This window comes from Corvus cornix, chromosome 3 (assembly GCF_000738735.6).
Source record: "Corvus cornix cornix isolate S_Up_H32 chromosome 3, ASM73873v5, whole genome shotgun sequence".
Taxonomy (NCBI): Eukaryota; Metazoa; Chordata; class Aves; order Passeriformes; family Corvidae; genus Corvus; species Corvus cornix.
In genome coordinates, this window is record NC_047056.1 from 3,906,182 (window position 1) to 3,925,753 (window position 19,572).

General features: G+C 39.1%; 1 protein-coding gene and 1 long non-coding RNA gene across 2 annotated transcripts in view; both read left to right on the forward strand.

The window, feature by feature from the left end:
• The first annotated feature begins 6,843 nt into the window (after positions 1–6,843).
• LOC109145084 lies at positions 6,844–8,968 on the forward strand. Its single transcript, XR_005604057.1, has 4 exons — positions 6,844–6,988; positions 8,078–8,122; positions 8,468–8,566; positions 8,888–8,968. It is a non-coding gene; the product is annotated as an uncharacterized LOC109145084 (long non-coding RNA).
• Positions 8,969–10,982: 2,014 nt separating this feature from the next.
• The window catches only part of LOC104691559 (protocadherin Fat 4-like), a 30,711-nt gene continuing 22,121 nt past the window's right edge, over positions 10,983–19,572 (forward strand). The window contains exons 1-11 of the mRNA XM_039570070.1: positions 10,983–11,000; positions 11,624–11,714; positions 12,281–12,390; positions 12,615–12,788; positions 13,242–13,370; positions 13,633–13,788; positions 14,635–14,815; positions 15,786–15,919; positions 16,909–17,853; positions 18,837–18,962; positions 19,097–19,354. Of these exons, the coding sequence (XP_039426004.1) occupies positions 10,983–11,000; positions 11,624–11,714; positions 12,281–12,390; positions 12,615–12,788; positions 13,242–13,370; positions 13,633–13,788; positions 14,635–14,815; positions 15,786–15,919; positions 16,909–17,853; positions 18,837–18,962; positions 19,097–19,354 (2,322 nt within the window). The remainder of the gene's footprint in view (positions 11,001–11,623; positions 11,715–12,280; positions 12,391–12,614; positions 12,789–13,241; positions 13,371–13,632; positions 13,789–14,634; positions 14,816–15,785; positions 15,920–16,908; positions 17,854–18,836; positions 18,963–19,096; positions 19,355–19,572) is intronic.

A 19,572-nucleotide genomic window follows, 5' to 3' on the forward strand; every position in this document is an offset into this window, starting at 1 on the left:
CTTTATAGATGCTTTTAAGAACTAAGTATGTGCATAAATATTGTTTGATGGTCTCAATCATGCATGTGTATTTGTGATTAAATTGCAGCATCCTCATACAGGCTTTTTATCTGTCAAGAACAGGATATCATTAAATGCAGAGCTACTCCAAATCTACAAGAACTTAAAAGAATTTTTATCTTCATCAAGTTTTGGAGCTGGATTAAAAATTCCTGAGTGAGCTGCCCTACAACTGACCCAAGTATGCAAAATGTCAGAATAAGCTATGTTTAAAAAAAACATTTAACTTTGCTTTGTACTGCCACAGTGCAGATTGTACCATTTAAACAATCTCTTAAATCTGTGAATACGATTAGTTTCCATGATTCTGTTTCTAGGAATTGCTATATGGATGTCTTGGGTGTCCTGTATTTGTGCAGTTGGTGTATTGGGAAGGCTGCAGTGTACATCCTGCTGTCACATGTGGGTATAAACGAACTTACTGCACTCTGGAGCTGTGGCTGTTCCCTGCATGCCCAGAAATCTTGGAGAAAGGGACAGAATTTTAGATTCAGTGATGGCTCCAAGGGAAAAAGATGTCGTGTTAGGAGAAGTGTGGACATATGGTTGCCCCAGTCTATGAATAGCGTGGGCATGTTTGATGTGACTGAGTAACACCTTCTCTTGGACAGAAGGGAATCAATTTTTTAAAAATCATTGTTTTCTGTTCTTCTTGAGTGCTCAGACATATGGGATTGTGTTGGGAAACTGGTCCTGTGCATCAGATGCTTGCTTGAGCCACTATATCGAGTTTCTGCTTCCATTTAGGCACCTCCCTCCCTACTCTAGGCCAGCGTAACACCTTAAGTTATTCCTGATATTCAAGAGAGCAACACACACAGACCCTGCAGACATTCCTCCTGCAGCTCAGTGAAAACTAACCTTCATGAACTGTACCACTGTGTTCTGAGCTTCTTCCTCTGTTTCTTAACAGTTACAGAGTCACAGAATCCTTTAGGTTGGAAAAGACCTCCAAGATTGAGTTCTATTTTTGAGGAGGTAAAGAAGACTTGACTCATGCTAAATTTATCTTATCATAGGAATAGATTCACTGCTGAATCCCCTCCTGGCTGTATCTATAAACAAAAGCAGCCCAAGGCTTTTCCAGGCTTGAGGCCAAGTGACGGGCTGTGTCCCTGAGGTCAGTGTCTTGTCCTGGCTTTGGGGCAGCACAATGGTGGAGGCTGAAGGATCCATCAGCTCATTGGAAAGCTACAGCAAGTGGCAAAGTTTAACAGGAGACTGTGAGCTCCTCTACTTTGGGAATCATAGGGGCATTGAAGGCTAGTTTTTGGGAGGTGCTGCTGTTGTTCTGGACCAAGACCCTCACAGCAAAACCAGTGTTGCAGCTTCTAAAGAGAGAATTAACAGAGTAGTGCTGCATGTCAGAGCAGTTTTCATTCTACACCTGCCTGTATGGGTTTGTGTACGCTAGAGGCCTCCTTCCTTCAGCTTTTGGGCTGCTTCCCCATAGATAATGTGGGAGGTGTTGCTGGAGTTTGATCCTCTAAGGTCTTGTGCCACCTCTCATGGCTGAGCTTCCAGCTCTCTGGGAAGCCTCTTGCTAACAGAGCTCCCAGAGCACACTGAGGCTGCATTGCCTTCCCTCTGGTTTGGAATATCCAAAAGTAAGTCTTCTTCAGTGGATTAAGGCTTTCAGCACGTGAATATTTCCAGTGGTCAAGAGGCTTGGTCCCTAGAAGTTTTTGGTACAAATATCAGATTATGTAAGCTCTGTCCTGGCTTCAATAGCCCAAAGGTGTTCAGTGAATGAGGTAAGGGAAATTCTTTTCCTTTTTCTTCTTCACAAGAGGCATTTTGTGCACAGACCTGCCTTCCTATTTTGCCATATAAACTTGCAAAGGCTTGGCCAGCATGGACATGGGGAACAATCAGCTCAGGGAGGAAAATTACCTACCTGAGATTGGCACCAGCAATAAATAACACCACTGAAGGCATAATCACTGCTGCATGTGGCCTTTGTTCAAAATTCACAGTGCCCATGCTTGAATTCTTTAAATATTTCTTTAATTGCTTCTGTTTGAGTTGCTCCCACATTTCAATTATTCAAGGCTAGGACAACACAATGGTAATTTTATTTTTAGTTGTTATATGCAATTTTATTGTATTTTGTGTTCTTGTTCAGCCTACAGTAATTACTTTAGTATCCACGGTGACTAAACATGCTGGCACAATCACGAAAAGACCTTGGGCTGGCAGCAGTTTCCTTTCTGTGTATCAGTTGCTCCTTCCAATTAAAGCTATATTTACCTACAAGGGATGCATTCATTCATGTAGTTTGTTTCCATTATTTGTAATCTTTGATGTTCTCTAGGAGCTTGAAATATTGGTGGTTTGGGGATTTTTTTTTTTTTAGGTAACTTCATTGAAGTAAAAAGTTTTAGCTGCCTGCTAAACTTATTTTCAGTGTATAGTATCTGTAAAATACTAGACATGCTTCAGAGGTGTCTGCTTTCGTCACATCAGTTAGTAACCAGTTTTCAAACAGGAATTCTGTGTTTATTCCTTGTGGAACAGAGCTATGTGAAGATACTCCACCATCATTACGAGATCAAAAGGGGCAGTGCTGGTCCCTTTGGCTTTTAACACCCCGTTAATTTTCTTTCCCAGAGAATATGTACATTTCTCTCACGTTGGCCAGGACATCTTGCTAGTTTATTCTCATGTCTAGTTGGAATGTTAAAATAAAAATGCACTTGTCACATTTTGTGTTACAGCAGCAATGTGAATTTCCTTGTTGGTTTATTTTTTATTGCCCAAAAGGACTTTGATCTCACAAGCTGAAAATGATAAGCACGTTATATAATTTGTGGGTTGCTCTCAGAGGCTTATTCCGGTCTTGTTCTCGGTGAAGCATTTGTCAGGATAATAACTAACCTATGATATGGCAAATGAAATGATTCTTTGCAAGTATTCTAGATGAGAAACAACCATCTGGTTTTGCCTTGAGTTGGATATTTTTCCTGCAGTGTTCATGGCTCTTTCCAGAGCTCTGGTTTTTGCTTTGGTCAGCTGGGTTACATTCCTCTGTCTCGATGCACAAAGTGAGTATTGCTGTGTTTATAAATGCCTGAGTATTTTACTGCTTTTATTTAAATGGAACAAAATCAAATTTATTAAATTCATATGAATCACAAACCTAGAAGTTTTAAATACATTGATTTATTGCCTGATAAAATAACATCTAAACAAGCAATCTTTGGGCCCTTGGAAGTGGACCGTGGCTTTCAGGGACTGAGGGATGGAAAGTTGAAAACCATGCTCTTGTATATACAAGGGTTTTTACAGGTTTTCTTTAAACTTTTGGGGGTTTGGTTATTTTATATCTGCAGCAGTCATTAAATAAAATATCTAGGCTGAAGCTGAGTCTGAGGATGGATAAAGTTGGAATCAGTTCAATTCCTTGCTGCTGCTGCTCAGCCAAATTAGGTTGGAGTAGTTACCATTGTTACTTCTGCTATTCACAGTGATAAGTACTCCACCAAAAGTTCTATTTGATGTATTGAAGCTTCCAGACAGAGAAAATTACCAATTTTTATCTTTTTCACTAGTCCAGAGCCCAGGCTTTTGCATACTCAGAGATGCAGGTAGTGAATTAGACCCATAACCAGCAGCTGCTGACTAGAAATAGTCATTAGGATTCTTTTCAGTGAGTTGTGTAGAAATCTGTCCACTGCTCACTTATAAATGAGATCCTGTAGAGTAATGCAGATGTGAAGGCACCTACCTAGCCAGGAAAAAATAGCCCACTACTTGTTTATACCAAATGTCCCTTTGAATATACATAAGGATGGCAAGGACAGGAGTGGGGACATTCTTAGCATTGGTGCAAACCCACATAGGACCACAAAAGTTGTACAGATATCCGTAAGAGCATAGATTGCACCCTGGCAGCTTTGCTGATGAACTCTAGTCAGGGAAGGAGGAATAATTTTGGTAGACTTCTGGATTCCTGTGTGTATAGTTTGCAGGTCTTAAAAAAACTCAAAACTCTGTCACTTCTGTCACACAGAGAAAATATAGAGAGGTGACTGAGGTTCAAGAAACCACTTAGGAAAGCCACTTCTCGTGAAAAGAAAATATATTCCCAAAGGGCTACTTCTCTAAAAGTTTAAGGAGAGTAAATTTCAGGTAAATCTGCCAATGTGCCTTCACCCTAAGCTCCTGGATTTTTGCTAGAGTTTCTGGAGGGAATAGCTTTGTGTTTACAGCTGTCTTGAGAGCAGAAAACAATTTTTGCTAACATTTCTATGGGGAATAGCTTTGTGTTTACAGCTGTCTTGGGAGCAGAAAACAATCTCACGGCCAAGGTACAAGAGTAGTTTCGGGTATGATTTCCACAAACAGTTCATCAGGATACTATTGAGCAGTGACTCATTCTTGTCAGGCAGTAAAGCCCTAGATTGGGTCCAGGAAACCAATGTTTGCCTACTCCATGTCATATATTGCTTTAAACCCTTCAAGGTGCCACCATGATAAATGTCTTGGAGTTTAATTTGAGCTATTGTGTGCATCTAGGTTTACACAGTGTGAGCTTCTTTACCTTGTACTATTTCTGGACATAGTCCTTCTGTGTTCTTTGTACGTGACTTTTCTGTTCCTTTTTAGAAATCACAACTATCAGCTGTGATGTACCACCCACACCACTGGTGATCTCAAGCTTTTTGGATGGATATACAGGTAAAACCAGCATTCTAAGCTAGAATTGTCTGCTCTCCTCCCAAATGCACACAGTACTTTATTGCCTCGCATAGTCAGTGTATTTTATAATGAGTCTGTGTTATTAATTGATTTACGATAGTCTCCATGGCTGGATGCAGCAGCTGCCTACATGACATACTGCTTAGTGGAATAAATAAACATAACCCCCAAATTCCCTGATCCAAGGATCTCATTGTCTGAATAGACACATCAGGCAATGGGAAAGAAACGAGTACAGAAAATGTTCTCAGTTCACCTTGTCCAGCCAGTAGTTGATGTCCCTAATGGAGATCCAGCTCTTAAAAGTCAAAGTGTTAAGTTATGGCCGAAGCCTTCACTTTGGGACATGTCATAATCCTTAGGATCTCATGCTGACTGTCCACAGGCCATCTTCACTGCTTCTGGCTTTCAACAACATACAGAACACAGGTATGATCCAGAGCAGTGATTTTCTTGCAATCACTGTTGAAACCTTTCTTTTGGAGCTGTGAAAACATAGCTGTGTCTGACTTGCATGGAGTTAGAAAGGAAAGTAACTACCTTTCACTCTGATTCCATTTAATTTTTAATCAGCCAGCAAGAACTCTGGCCCTCTGTGTGTGTTGTATCTGTGAATGAACCTACTGACGTATCTGATGAATAAGCAAGAGGGGTAACCAGCTTTAATTTTTCCCCATTACTTCTTTTTTTGGGCTTTCTCCTCTGGCGGGAATGCCATTTCCCAGGCAGCTGCTTGATACTTCTTGTCTGAATGTATCCAGCTCTGCACGGAGGACCAGACAGCCTATGGCAGGCAAAGCTGGACTTGGTTTTCTGGGAGGGTTTTCAGCACTGCACCCAGCAGGGTGATACCACACAAAGCTGTGCCCCTGAGCCCCAGCCCTGCAGTTCTGTGGGTGCTGTCAGCTCACTGGACTTTCTCCTCACACACAATTAAGTGTCTGTGGGCTGGTAGCTGACAGCATTCCAGACACTCCCTGCTGCTGGAAGAAGATAAGGTTATATTCCTGAAACTCTTGGAGACCAAGAGCACAAGACTGTGCATGGAGATTAGAGATGGGACTGTTACAGAAAGCATTTACTAACCTAAATTAGTAGTGATGGAGTACAAAACCAGTGCGTAAGGAAGAAACACAGCTTGCAAGTTTCCTGAAGATCATGGGAAATATTTGGGCTGTTCAGGAAAGACTTCGGTAAAGAGAGGGGATCATAGGTTTGCAATCCAGATAATGTCTTCCATGAGAAGATAAGTATGATTACATAAACACAAATGTCTTGACACGAGTAAGGTAACTTTATTTAATGAAGTTGGCAGTAACACCACGCTGGGTGGTTTAAAAGGATACATTTTAATGCAATTTCAAACAGATTTGGTGTTTAACCAAGCAAGTAGTACACTCACTACTGAAATGACAGTCAGTCTAACAGGAATCCTGATAATTACAAACAACAAGCCTTCATACTTTCAGGAGAATAGTTCCCGAATGCATGGTTGTAGAAAATCACGTAAGAATTGATTTGAAGGTTGCAGTGTTTTGTGTTTGTGTCCTGTACAAGCAGGAACACATTAAGGAAAAGGCCACACACTTTCCACCTGAATCCAGATTCACACTGGATTCTACTGCCTGACAGATTCAGCTGAAATATATGAAAGGCCCTTGTGTTTGGAAAATACTGAAACTCATCCCATGCAGCCTCTCGATGAGTTTGATTACACTGGCCGACTTCAATTACATTTTCACAGTAAATGTGGAGAAAAAAGTTGTGCAGCATAAAGCTATTTTCAAAAAAAAAGGTGCAAATTTAGGTGTAAATTATGTCAAGCTTTTTAATTCTGGGTATATTGTGTGCATATATTGGAAAAAGTGGCTTTATGTGGTTTTAAAAACACATCAGGACACTTGTGCAGGGTGACTTTAACAGATCATACAGTTTAGCTGAAAATGCCAGAATAATATAAAATGTAACCAAAGGTCACCAGTAATCAAGCTGTCAATACATAGAAAATGAACCCATGGATTTCTTTTCCATGAAGCAATCTAATTTGGTTACATTTTCTCTTACAGGTGATATAGAATGGATTACAGATATCCCACCCAATGTGAATCTGGAATTACGAGAGTTTGTATTCCCTGAACACAGGGGTTATGTAGATCTGGACTATCCTTCTGGATCTAGCAATGCAACTGTGAGGACTCTTAAGGCACTGGATGTTGAGGCTCTTGAGGTATTAGTTTTACTTCATATAAAGGCTAGGGATAAAGGTTTTCTTGACAAGTGAAAAAAATGGCATTAAGATAATGGATTTTAATTGCTCATTCTCTCGCAATACAGGTCGGTATTTCAAAGAAGTGATTTGTCTGAATAGAATTCAGTATCTACCTTTCACTAATATCTGTTAAATGTCTTCAGTTTCCTATAACTAAACTTTCCTACTATCTGACAGCCAGACAGGTTCTTTCCTAGTCATGTATTGTACTGAGAGCTGTAAATATGCATTATGACACTTGCCTTTAAAGTCACCTCTCAGGAACATGAATTATTTCATCAAAGTGAGACTGAGCAGATACAACTTGGTAGAAGGTAATCCTTAATCATAAGCACTTCACACACATGGATTTATGGGCCTCTGTTGCTTGATGGACAAAAGGGTGGATCCTTCTTCCTAGGCAGTTCTTGCTCTGGAGCACTCCCAGGAATTTAGAAAGAAATATCAGTGTTTTTCCTGGCTGAATAGGCACATTTTTTTGCCTCTGAATATGAAAATGGTGTAGTACTGCAGAGTAAATAGAGACAATTTATTATACAAGTGCTACTTCGGAGTAGTACTGGATTTGTATTTTGGACACTGCTATCTCAGAGTAGCACTGTACTCAACAGACCTGGACCAGGCATATTGTAAAAAACATTGTTACAATCAATGTTTGTAATGGATGAAAAAGTACTTATGATTTTTTACATTTGCATTTCTCATTGGGATATTTCCCAAATGGATTAAAACACTTTTTATGCCTCTTGCACATGTTCTCCTCTATTCTCTGTCAACTTTTTGTTGGGGAGAGCAGTTAGGTACAGAGGGATGGTGGGATCTGGGCAGGTGGGTATCAGCAGTAGATGAATGGCAGTCAAATAAACTTTATAATATAGAGCAAAGTAATTACAGTGTGTTAATTTTAAGCAGAGTATTTTGGTACAGCACACCTGAGGATTCAAGTACTAGAAGAAATTTTGTATAATTTTGGCAAAAATTATCTTTGATAACAATATTATTAGTTCATTGATTATATTATTTATTGGCTTGTTCATTCAATTTTAGGGTAAAATGGTCTGGTATGCTGTTGTTTGCCAAAGGATTGGAGCAGTAAGTACAAACCACGCTTCATCAACTGCATTAATTGTCTAATCTAATGCAAATGATTATTTTCTGCAACACTATTTAATTGAAAGCTATGATGCAGGGAGTTCAGAGTACCTTGTAAAAGATGATTTGTTGAAATCTGCTGATTGAAAGAAGTGGTTTTGTTCACAGAAAACTAAGGTAAATTTTTAAAAGTTAATTTTAGGAATGGTAGTCTAATTCCCTCTATTCCCTAATTCTGAATGGTAGTTTAATGAAAGGGTGTCTCTTTGAGGATCTCATTTTATAAGAAATTAAATGTTAGCAGAATGCTGCCACCTCACTGTTGTCATTTCTTCTCCTGCAAAGACTGATGAGGTAGAGAATGGACGGAACGTAGAATTAATTGATGTAAATGACAACGCTCCAGAATTTCAACAAGCTAATTATAATGCTTCAGTATCAGAGGTGGGTTATGGCAAATGCTGATACTTTTTTCCTGGGATATTTTTAAATTACTTTTTGGGGAGGTTCTAATGTGACTACACTGAGATTAGTTCATTACATGCACCCTTATGGGACTTACCTGCTCCTTCCTGTGGGTGTGGAAAAGAAAGGCTGGGCTGCATGTACATCTGGGGGAGTGGGGTGATGGAGAAACGTTCCCAGCCAGAAATAGCAACGGGAAGTGATTCGCTAAGCAGGTAGCACAACTTTCCTGCCCCAAGTTAGGAAGGGTATGGGAAGGGGCTTATGACTGAGCATTTGATGATCTTTATTTCCTCTTAGGTAGCTGAAATCAATTCCACGGTTATAAAAGTGGAAGCTAAGGATAAGGACTTTTCACCAGAATTCAGCCTCCTTACCTACAGTCTGTGGGTGAGTGCCCTTTGTTAGTTGGGAACTGTGAACACCAGTTTGAATTTCATAGATCCATAGCCTGGGACCCGATCACAGCGTGCTCCCTTGCACTGTGAAGATGAAAAATCTGCAAAGCATCCAAGAGATCTTTTAAATCATACCACAGGATCAGCCTGGCATGCACTGAGGCCTGGATCTTGTTTCTTAACATTTGTGGAATGATTTATGGCACTCTTCAGCTACAGCTAAGGAGCTCAGTGGTCCTTTGTAGTAGCAGGAGGCAGAGCTGCTTCCCCTCTTTTTAAAGTTTATATTTGATTTGCTGTTGGTCTCCAGTCCTCAAGCCATTGAAGTAAGAGTATTTCAACTACATTTAGATATCTGCAGTGGAAATCTTCACATCTGAGCTTGCTGTCTCTGTCTATAGTTGGTGAAGGGAAGCTGATGCTATTCTCCTGTATGCCATAGGATAAGATAAATCAGATAGAAATTCTATTGGCACCGACAGGGGAGGCAATAGAATGTGTGGAGGAGGATCAGCCTTTTTCTTTCCATTGGTGGTCGTTGCGACATTCCTGCACCTTTATGAAAAATAGTCCAATAATAAAGGTGAAAAAAGAGAAAGGAGAATGTATTTCATCATCAATCATATAAAATATTTGATTTATTCATTTAATAGGGCCCAAACTCTGATTACTTTTCTATAAGGGAAGGAGATGGAAACATCATGGTGCAAAAACCACTGGATTACAACGAGGTCAACTTTTTCAATTTAACAGTCCAAGCAAAGGTATGATACAAATTAAAAGAAGAATGAGACCCACAATAGTTCTACAATGATAGTTCCTTTGTTTTATAGCATCCCAGTTTGTACAAATTTACAACTTTGGGAGTTCCCAACCCAAAAGTTGTGTCTGCAACTTGGTTATACTGGAGACAAAGTAGCACATTCTTAATATTTGAGCCATTGTTTGTTTCCTCTCAAATACCAGCTCGAGTTTCTTTCTGTATTTCTCTAAGTATAAATAATGAACATATTCATTCTCCACTATTGTAACAAATATTATCACCTATTCATTCTGGCAGATCTCTCATATTTTTGCTGAGTCTTACCAGGTTTTTTTGTTTGTCTTTTTTGAGATTTGAAGATGTATTTGCCTTCATTTCCTTTTAGAACTAAAAAGAAGTAATTTTGCTAGGATTATTGTGGTATCTAGCAATTAGTACAGCTGTAGTAAATATTCTATTACTATATTCTACATTCCTGATAGAAAATGAGTAACTAAAGAAAGATTACCTGTTGATAGTTTTATTCCTAGAACTGGATTTCCAGAAATGGAGCAATCTGACAGGCTGAGTGTTCTCAGGTTAAAAGTGCTGCAAAATATATGTAATAATAATATTCTGCTGTATTTTCCACTGAGATACGGTTTTTTTCACAACACTGGTTCTTATTTTCTTTTTTCCCTTGGGATGCAGGAAAAATTTGGAAACCAGAGTGACACTGCATCATTAATAATTCATGTGCAAGATTATGATACATTGAACCCCTATTTCAGTCAATCTGTGTACACTGGAAATATCAGTGAAAACCAGGTAAAAGCTCTTCACTGAATGCTGCTGTAAATAGGTTATCCCTATCCATAGTGCTTTTCTTCCAAGGATTCTTCCTCCTTGAGCGGCTTAAGATGGATGGAGCTGCTTTCCTTTGTGCTGATCAGTGAAAAAGATACCAGCTGTAGACCTCCAACTACCAGATAAGCAGGCCATGTATTAGATGAAGCATAGAATTTTCTGTGACAGAAACAGATTATTTTGTGTTTTGGGGAAAAAAAGAATTTAAAAAAAAAAAGAAAGAAAAGGCAAAAACCTCGATATTCCTGTTCTAACAGGGCTTTCTATGTAAAATTCAAAGGGCAACTGGCTGTCCATCAGTCCTGAAATTAATTGGTTTTAAGTAGTGTAATTCTTTCATACTGCACTACAATCAGGTAAGCAAAAACAAGGATCTGAATGGCAATCCATGGTCTACATTACTTTTGTAACTTTTTTTTTCTATATAGAGTAGGGATTTCTTGGTGGAATGTATTTGTTTCACTCGGGTTTCTGTATGTATTAAGAAAAAACAGTAACAGTATAGTACTATCAGAGTAATCCACTAAAATTAAAAAGGTTGACTATTATCCCTATGGTCATTATCTTCATGTTAACATATTTTAAACCACATTTAATTTTAGAGTTACACCTCTGGTGTCCCTTTTGTTAGAAGTTCATCTTTAATTCTAGAGAAAGGAATAATTTTAGCTCTTCTGAAACGTTTTTATCTTTTAAATTACTGTTTTTATTCGGCTGCAGTAGAGACACGTGTGTCCTCTTCTAGGAGAGGAATGGAACTGAAATATTCAATGTTCTTAACATAAATTCCATCTGTGACTGCAGCTTTATAATCTGGTGTTTCTTAAACACAGTGAATCCATCAAGTATCTTGGTCATAATTTTCCTCTCTGAAGCATATATGGCAAAGAAAGAACTTTTTCCTGATCACATTGATTAAATGCATGTTTCTTGTTTCTTTAGTCAAAACTGTGACTTGTCTCATGAAAGATTTTAAGTTAATGTGTGTTTTTTTTTATCAAGTTAATCAGGTTCATGCATGTTTTCTAGGTGGGTCCTCTGGCTATTCTCCCAGAGAAGATCTTGGCTCAAGATGGAGACAAAGGTATAAACGAAAGAATAATTTACAGCATCAAACTAGGTAAGAGCCTTTATTTTCTTCTAGACATTGACACGGTAATTTGTGATGATTCATTTACCTGTTACTGGAGATAATGATAAGGAAGTGCAGGGTTCATTCAGATGTCTTGAAGTGCACACAGCTTCACTGCAGTGCTGCTCCACGAGCTAAATCAGTCTAATCTCAGTCATTGTCACAGGGTTAAAGACTAAGGGCTAAAAGACTTACATATTCTTACCCTCCTTCCAATGAACAAAATTCAATTCCTGATTTCAAGTGTAAGCCAGTCTAGAGGCTTCAATTTGATCAAAGAATTTCCATTCAGGACCATCTAGAGAGATAATTCCATCAAGAGCTTTTCCTCCTCCTGAAGGAATTGTCAAAAGTTTACTAAATGCTTAATTTGACATCCTTGAAGTGTGAGTGAATTTCCTCGGAATTGTTTTGAGGACAGAGTGTTTGAAAACCAGTCTTTTATGTGGAATGTCTGTTCCTTTTTGCTATGGCTGAGGCGTTACCACTCATACAAACAGATGAACCTTACTGTTCTGGTTCATTCTCACAAACCCCAATTTGTTGCTTTTCAGTGAACCCCCCAGCCTATAACAACAGCTTTTCAATCAATGACACTGGAGTGTTGGAAGTCAAGACCTCAATTGACAGAGAAATATGTCCAAATCTTGTGGTGGGCATTCAGGTAGAGATTGTTTTGGCATTTTAGTCTCAATTTCAGAAAATTATATGTAAATCCCAGTTGCTGTTAATAGTATTTCTCATAATAATTGGTATCAAGGCTTCATCCTGCCATTTAAAAATCAAACTAAAGGAAAAAATAATTGTAAATATGCAGTTGCCACATCCTTGTGTTAAGCTGCTTGTTGTCAGGGCATGGAATTTACAGCTATAAACTCTGTTTTCTAGGCCGCTCAGCAAGACAAGCTTTTCAAAACAGCTGATGCACTAGTTCTGGTTACTATTGGAGATGAGAATGACAACGATCCAGTATTGTCACAAGCAAGTTACAATGTCTCACTTCCAGAAAATTCCCCAAATGGGATGGAAGTTCTTCAAATAACAGCTACTGACCAAGATGAGGTAAAAAGACAGTGTTTCTATGGCTGCTACAAGTACTGAAATATAATATAAAATGTGTTTGTGTTATACAGCTATTGTGAATAGAATTTTTTTTTTTGACTACCTAAATATGCTTAAGCAAAGCAATCTTAATTTCGCTTCTTTAAGGGGTAGAGCACTGCAGACAAAGAATAAATTTTGGCTGTCTTTGGAACTCTTCTGTTTTGCAAAAAGTCCCAAATCTCGAAGTGCAGAAGTGCAAAATGAACACAAAGCTGCAAGTTCTTCTCAGCCTGCATGTTATTTCTTCCATGTTGTTTGCTTCTCTCTCTTGTTTTAATTTTGGTTTTTTGGAACTGTAATCTCAGTTAAACAAGAAAATTTAACCTTCTCCATGAGGAAAAGAAGAAAGCATCCTAAGGGAGTAGCTGAGTGACTGATCTATTTGATAACAAATATCTTCCCTGTTTGCAGGGAGGCTTCCAGGGAACGCTCACTCTCACTCCAGAGGACAGTCCCTTCCAGCTAAGTCCAGCTGGGATCCTAACTGTGAGGAACTCCATGCTGCTGGACAGGGAGAGAGTACCCTCTATTCACCTCCAGGTATTAAAAATAAGCCTGCTCCTTTCCAAGGTAACCCGAGCCAACAGGTGAGACCTGATCTGTCCTGGCAGGAGGCTGAATCTTGAATATGGAACAGCAGCTTAATTGAAGAATCAAATCCAGACTTTGACATCAAAGTTATCTGGAGGGAAATACCACTGCTGATACAGTTTACTCAGCTTGTAGTTCTCATTCATCCTTTTTACTTCTTACAGAACATGCATTTGAACAACACAGTCTTTTCACTGCATCATTTTTGCAGGTCACTGCTAGAGATCATCTGCCACCTCAGAAAGAGGTGAACTCTCCTATCAACATAGTGCTGCTGGATGAAAATGACAACAGCCCAACCTTTAGAGACACACCATATAGACAAGATCTTTTCCTCAACATGACTGCAGGAATGGCCATTCTTCAGGTACTAGAAATACTAAGCAAAAATGACATTTTTGTGTTGAATGCATGCATGAGACCATGCTTAAACTTGTGTAGCAGTTCTGCTGAGTAGGGGATCTTTTTTGAACTCCTCTCAGCTCAGAAACAATCCACCTTTCATTTCAAAGCTATTGATATTCCATAATCACAGTGTCCTGGGTAATTTAATCATATCCCAGATCAGGGAATAAATTATAAAGGATTTTTATTCTGGTTCTGTGCACCAGCCTGAATTCCACAAATATATGACAGAAAATAAGATTCTGGAATTTAGTTGTTGTAAAATGTTTAATAAAAACTGAATGTTGTTAGAGTCCAGGAACTTAAATAATGGCACAACATCTTTGAAAGGCTGCTGAATGCTGGAGCATTGGGGATAATTTTTAAATACAATATACTTTTCCTAACATAGTAAACCAGTTAACCAAATAAAACAGGAAGTAGGAGTTGAGATCTATAGGGAGTCACTATCAAAGCTCATACCCAGATGTGCAGATTTCATGGCTCCTGGTGAAATGTCTTGAACAATCTGCCTCTAGTGCCTTTGGAATTGTTATGAAACCAGTTCTCTGAATACAACCTGGGTGTAATTCACATGAGCTCCACAGGAGCAGGATTTTGCTGGTGCTGCTGGAATGATATTGTCTGTGCATCCAAGAGCAAACTTTGGTACTGAGGTTTAACCCAGCAGTTCAATAAGAAGTGGGCAGTGAAAGGTACAACCAAATTTAACTGCAGCTATATTTACCTGATTTTTATGTATATCTAAAATGGGAGAAAATTTGATAAAGCACAGAAACTAGAGTAAAATTTTTTTTTTTCCCTCCAGGTTGCTGCTGATGATCCGGATGATGGTATAAATGGAGAGATAAGCTTCATCTTAGCTGGTGGCAATGAAGATGGACACTTTCAATTGGATACATCCACAGGACAAATCAGTTTAAAAACAGTAATCCCATTAGGAATCAACGAGCTTAAGAAGTTTGTCTTGTGGATAACAGCTACTGATGGTAAGACAGGGTTTCAGTACCAGTCAACACAGCTATTCCTGGTGATGAGTTTTGGTTTTGTTTGGTTTCTTACTGGAAGGAATGCTGTCAAATAGGTTCACAGGCTTTGTTTGAATAATAGCATATATTTTATCTGCTCTTGTTTGTTGAAGATAAGAAGAAACTGTCTCATTTATCCAAAGAAATTGCTGCATCTCTGGTAAAACTGTTTCTGCTGGTGGTGTTATATCAAATCTGTTTTCTTTATGGCTGTGGGAAGAACATGTGAAATAACATATATATATATATATAATCACATCTTCCTTTAACTTACTGACTGCTGTTGCACAGCATAGGAAACAGAAATTCAGGCAGAAGTCAGAAATTTATAACTCACTCATTAGTTAATAAGGAGTAAAAGGAAAATAAAATGTGCTGAGTAATTTGGTCTTTATTTGCACATCCATGTGGGTAAACTGGGGATGCCAAATCCATTTTTAGGATGACCAGCATAAACAGCATTTCCTTAGCCACAGTTATGGGGGGTTTCTTTGATTTAAAAGAATAACAGAGAACTCGGTGAACATTCATGACCTGAATAAGGGCAGAAATAAATGTAACCTTGGAATGGCATCCCACTCCTGGTATAATGAGAATACAAAGTGGTTTTCAGCCTTGTGGTTTTTCCATTATTTGGTCAATATGAGCTCTGTGTCTTCAAATTTAGGGTCACGTGGATAAAATGGGTACTGGGGGGAAATATGGGTACAAAAGGGATTCCTCAGTCCATCCTTTGTCTGTGGTCTTGCTGAGGACCTCTGAGGCAGTACTATAACAGTAGCACTAAAGATTAAAAATTTTTAAAGAGGCAGTACTATAACAGTAGCACTAAAGATTAAAAATTTTTAAAAAGGCAGTACCATAGAAGAGTGTATTTTTTCGGGGGAGTATTTTGTGCATCTGCTGGGAGATTGTTTCCTTTTGCTTGCAGGTGGGACAGTTCCAAGAAGTTCATCAGTGCCAGTAGAAATCTTTGCAGTTGGAGATTCCAGACCACGGTTTATTCAGAAAACATACAATGTGTCTGTGGAAGAAGAGCTGGTTGCTCCTGTTGAAATAGTACAAGTAAGAACTTTATATAGGACAGGGCAGCTCTAAGAAAATCCTGTAATAGATGTGCTCTAAATATCCATACCTCCCTGAGCTATGGAGAACTAGATACTGTGTGCTCTACATAGCAAGCTTCACGTGCACTACTGAGTACATCCCTCAGATGAAGTTTATCACCAAGGTGGGTTTGTTTCCAGTTAAACCTTTGCAAACATTTAAACAGCATCAGCTACCATTTAACACTAAAAAGAAAACAAACCCAACCCCCCTAATTAAACAAAATGAACCCCAGAACTGCTTGAGAAAGTAAAGTTTTGTGCGTAGCCCTCTGTTGACTTTGGACACCCTCCAAAGGGTTTAGTGGCTCAAAGCTTGGGCTAGGCAATATTCCCTTATCTCTTGGTGATAAATCTAAAACCCTGTGACATGATATGAGAATCCGCACCAGAGAAAAGTCATAAAGGCATTTTCAAAGAAGGCCCTAGAACTTGCTCTTCATTTTGATCAAAAAATGCTCAGATAAGCGGAGCGCCAGAATGCACCGTAATAGCTCCTTCTTGGATGAAAGTCTGAACACACATGGGAGGCCTCATAGCAAAGCAGCGAGAATATAATGTGTTTTAGGGTTTTGATTTATAGACATCTTGAGTTAATTTTCCCCCTTTTTTCATATAAAGAAAGGCAGAACCAAAGGTTAAAGTTCAGTCTGTTATTTTATTATGTATTATATATATTCACATTTCAATAAAAGGCAGTCCTCTCTGCATTTTTCCTGAAGCTTGATTTTTACTTCTTTTAAAGAATCTGTGAAGTTAACAAGTATCTGAATGAAAATTCATTAAAAGAAGTAAAAAATCAAGACACAGTATCAACCATAAGTTGATACCAATCCACAATATCAACCATAAAACGAGTCTGGACATAGTTAAAACAGCCATTCTTTTTTCAGACAGTGGTTTATGTGTTTTAATTCATTTATTGATAATATGCTGTATCTTACACAGGTAGACTATGAGGCTTTAAATCCCCACATACCAGTTGAGTTTCGAGTGCTGACAGAATCTGCTTCATTTGCCATCGATGACAAGGGAATCATCTCAACAAAAACCAAACTGGACTACGAATCCCAGAGAAATTACACTTTCAATATTTCCTTGTCAGATGGAAGCACTACTGACTATGCCACGGCGTTTATCAGAGTTACAGATGTCAATGATAACAGCCCTGTGTTTGGTACAACCAACACCACCATTGCCATTCCGGAGAACGAGCCGGTGGGAACCAAGGTCACCAGCGTGTCAGCCACAGATGCAGATGAGGGCTTTAATGGATTAGTGGTTTTCTCTCTGAAGGGCGGAGAAGGAAAAATGGATATTGACAGCTCTGGATTCATTTTGCTGGAAAAGGTGCTGGACAGAGAAGAACAAGGCTTCTATAACTTAACAGTGATTGCCAGTGACCAAGGCCAACCCGTGAGATCTACAGCGCTCAACCTGACCATCGTCATCGATGATGTGAACGACAACGCCCCGGTCTTCTCATCGAGCAGGTATGAAGTGAACGTCCCTGAAGACCTAGAGCTGGGAAGTACCCTGCTGACACTGTCTGCTACTGATCGGGATGCTGGGCCCAACGCCCTCGTGACGTACCAAATTGTTGACCAGCAACCTCAAACCTCCTCCCCGGTGTTCCTTGTCAACCCAAGCACAGGCCAGCTCAGCCTGAACCAGCAGCTGGATTATGAAACTATAAATGAATTTGAAGTGAAAGTGGAGGCATCAGATGGAGGTCAGCCAAGTCTCAGCAATGAAACACTTGTAGTTCTTCACGTAGAAGATGTCAATGATAACCCACCAGAATTCAGTCAGGCAGCTTATGATGTGTTTGTGTTTGAAAACCATCAGAAGGGGAGTCCTGTCTACACATTCAGTGTTGCTGACAAGGACGAGGTAGGTACCAAATTAATCTCATCCTGATAAATCAAAATGACATGTTTTTTCTCTATTAATCTGCAAAAAAGCATAGTAGTGGATAGGCAAAAGGAGATTTCTTAAATGATTGGCGCTAAGTATGTTTTGGGTCATGAAAACTTTGTCTTGCTCTCTCTGGAGCCAGCAGTAAAACCTCCCTAACCAAGGAAGTTAAGACCTTGTACAAAATAGTTTACTGGCTAGATCAGAGAAGATGGGGAGAGATTCTCTCCCACTGTATATGTGACCCAGGACAGGAAGCGTTGTTTGCTTCTGTGCATGTGCATATGAGATGAATGCATCACAGCAGAGAGAGACAGATTTTTTTTTTTTTAATTCTGTCTTATTGCTTCTTTTGTCAAAATAATAGTTTCTGATTGAATGTTGCTCGGTAAACTAAACTTGGTAAACTTACCTTTAGTCTCAGCTTAGACAGGAAATTTGTAACCCTGATAGAGTTGTTTCTTCTATAATAGGAAATTACAGAATTTCCCTCTGCTTTATAACAAGTGGTTTCTTTCTCCCCTCGTTTTATAAAGACATTTCACATGTAGCTGTGGCACTGGGGAGATGCTTTGGAGGAAGAGGTTTCTGATTTGCAACATTACTCTTGCTCATGTCAGTTTTAAAGCAGCATAAATGCTCAGTTCATACTCCACTGAACTCTGTTTTGCTGCCCTGTGCATCATGGGGATAAGTCTTGGAGAGCTTTTGGGAGAATGTGTAGGACCCAAATAGAGAAGCCCGCAAGTGCTTCCACATCCCCCAGTTCCTGTTTGCCAAAGAAACCTATTATTCCAATAGCTCAGGGTGCAGGATTTCCTTTATTAAACCTGGCAAATCACTTGTACTTCTGTAATGAGAAATCTTATAAAAATGTCAGGTATTAGTATTAATAAGATTATTTTTTGAACTTAAATCTTAATAATTTTAAACTTACATGAACAATGTTTTCTTTTTAGGCTGGCTTTTCTCAGGGATACTTTATTCACAACAGCACTTCATTTACTGTGGATGTCCCTGGAACACTTTCATTAAGGAATGACACAGAACTGGACAGGGAGACTACATCTGGATTCACTTTACAAGTAAATTTGGAGAGAGACTTTGCAGCTTTGGCTCATCTCTGCTTTGTTCCCTTGAATGCCTTTTTATATCTTTATGAGTGGTTGAAATGGCAATGTAGTCAACTACAATTCCATTTTTTTTCTTACTTTGTCAGGTATGGGCTGTTGATAATGTAATAAATGGGCTTAATTCAAGTGCCTTGTTCCACATCAGTGTTCTGGATGTCAATGATAACAACCCTGAGTTTCAGAATCAGCCATACAGCTTTGAGGCTCTGGAAGGGGAATACAGGTTGGATAACCCCACTAGAGTTGGACATGTGACTGCCACCGATGTGGATGAGGGAGAGAATGCACGAATTACTTACTACTTGTCAGCTGAGGATGGGGATAATCCATGCAGCATCCAGCAGGTAAGGGTTTGGGTATGCTGAAAGCAATATTTAGATACTGCTGTTCATGAAGTGACTTGGCATAGTAAGGTACATCAGGTGAAAAGGAGTAGGCAGTACCATTCTAGTACACATCCAGCACGTGCCCTGTAGGTTGGAAACACATGTTGATATTCAAAAACTAAGACGTTCCTGGTCAGGTGTTGCATGGAATGTGGAGTCCAAAGGAAAACAGATTA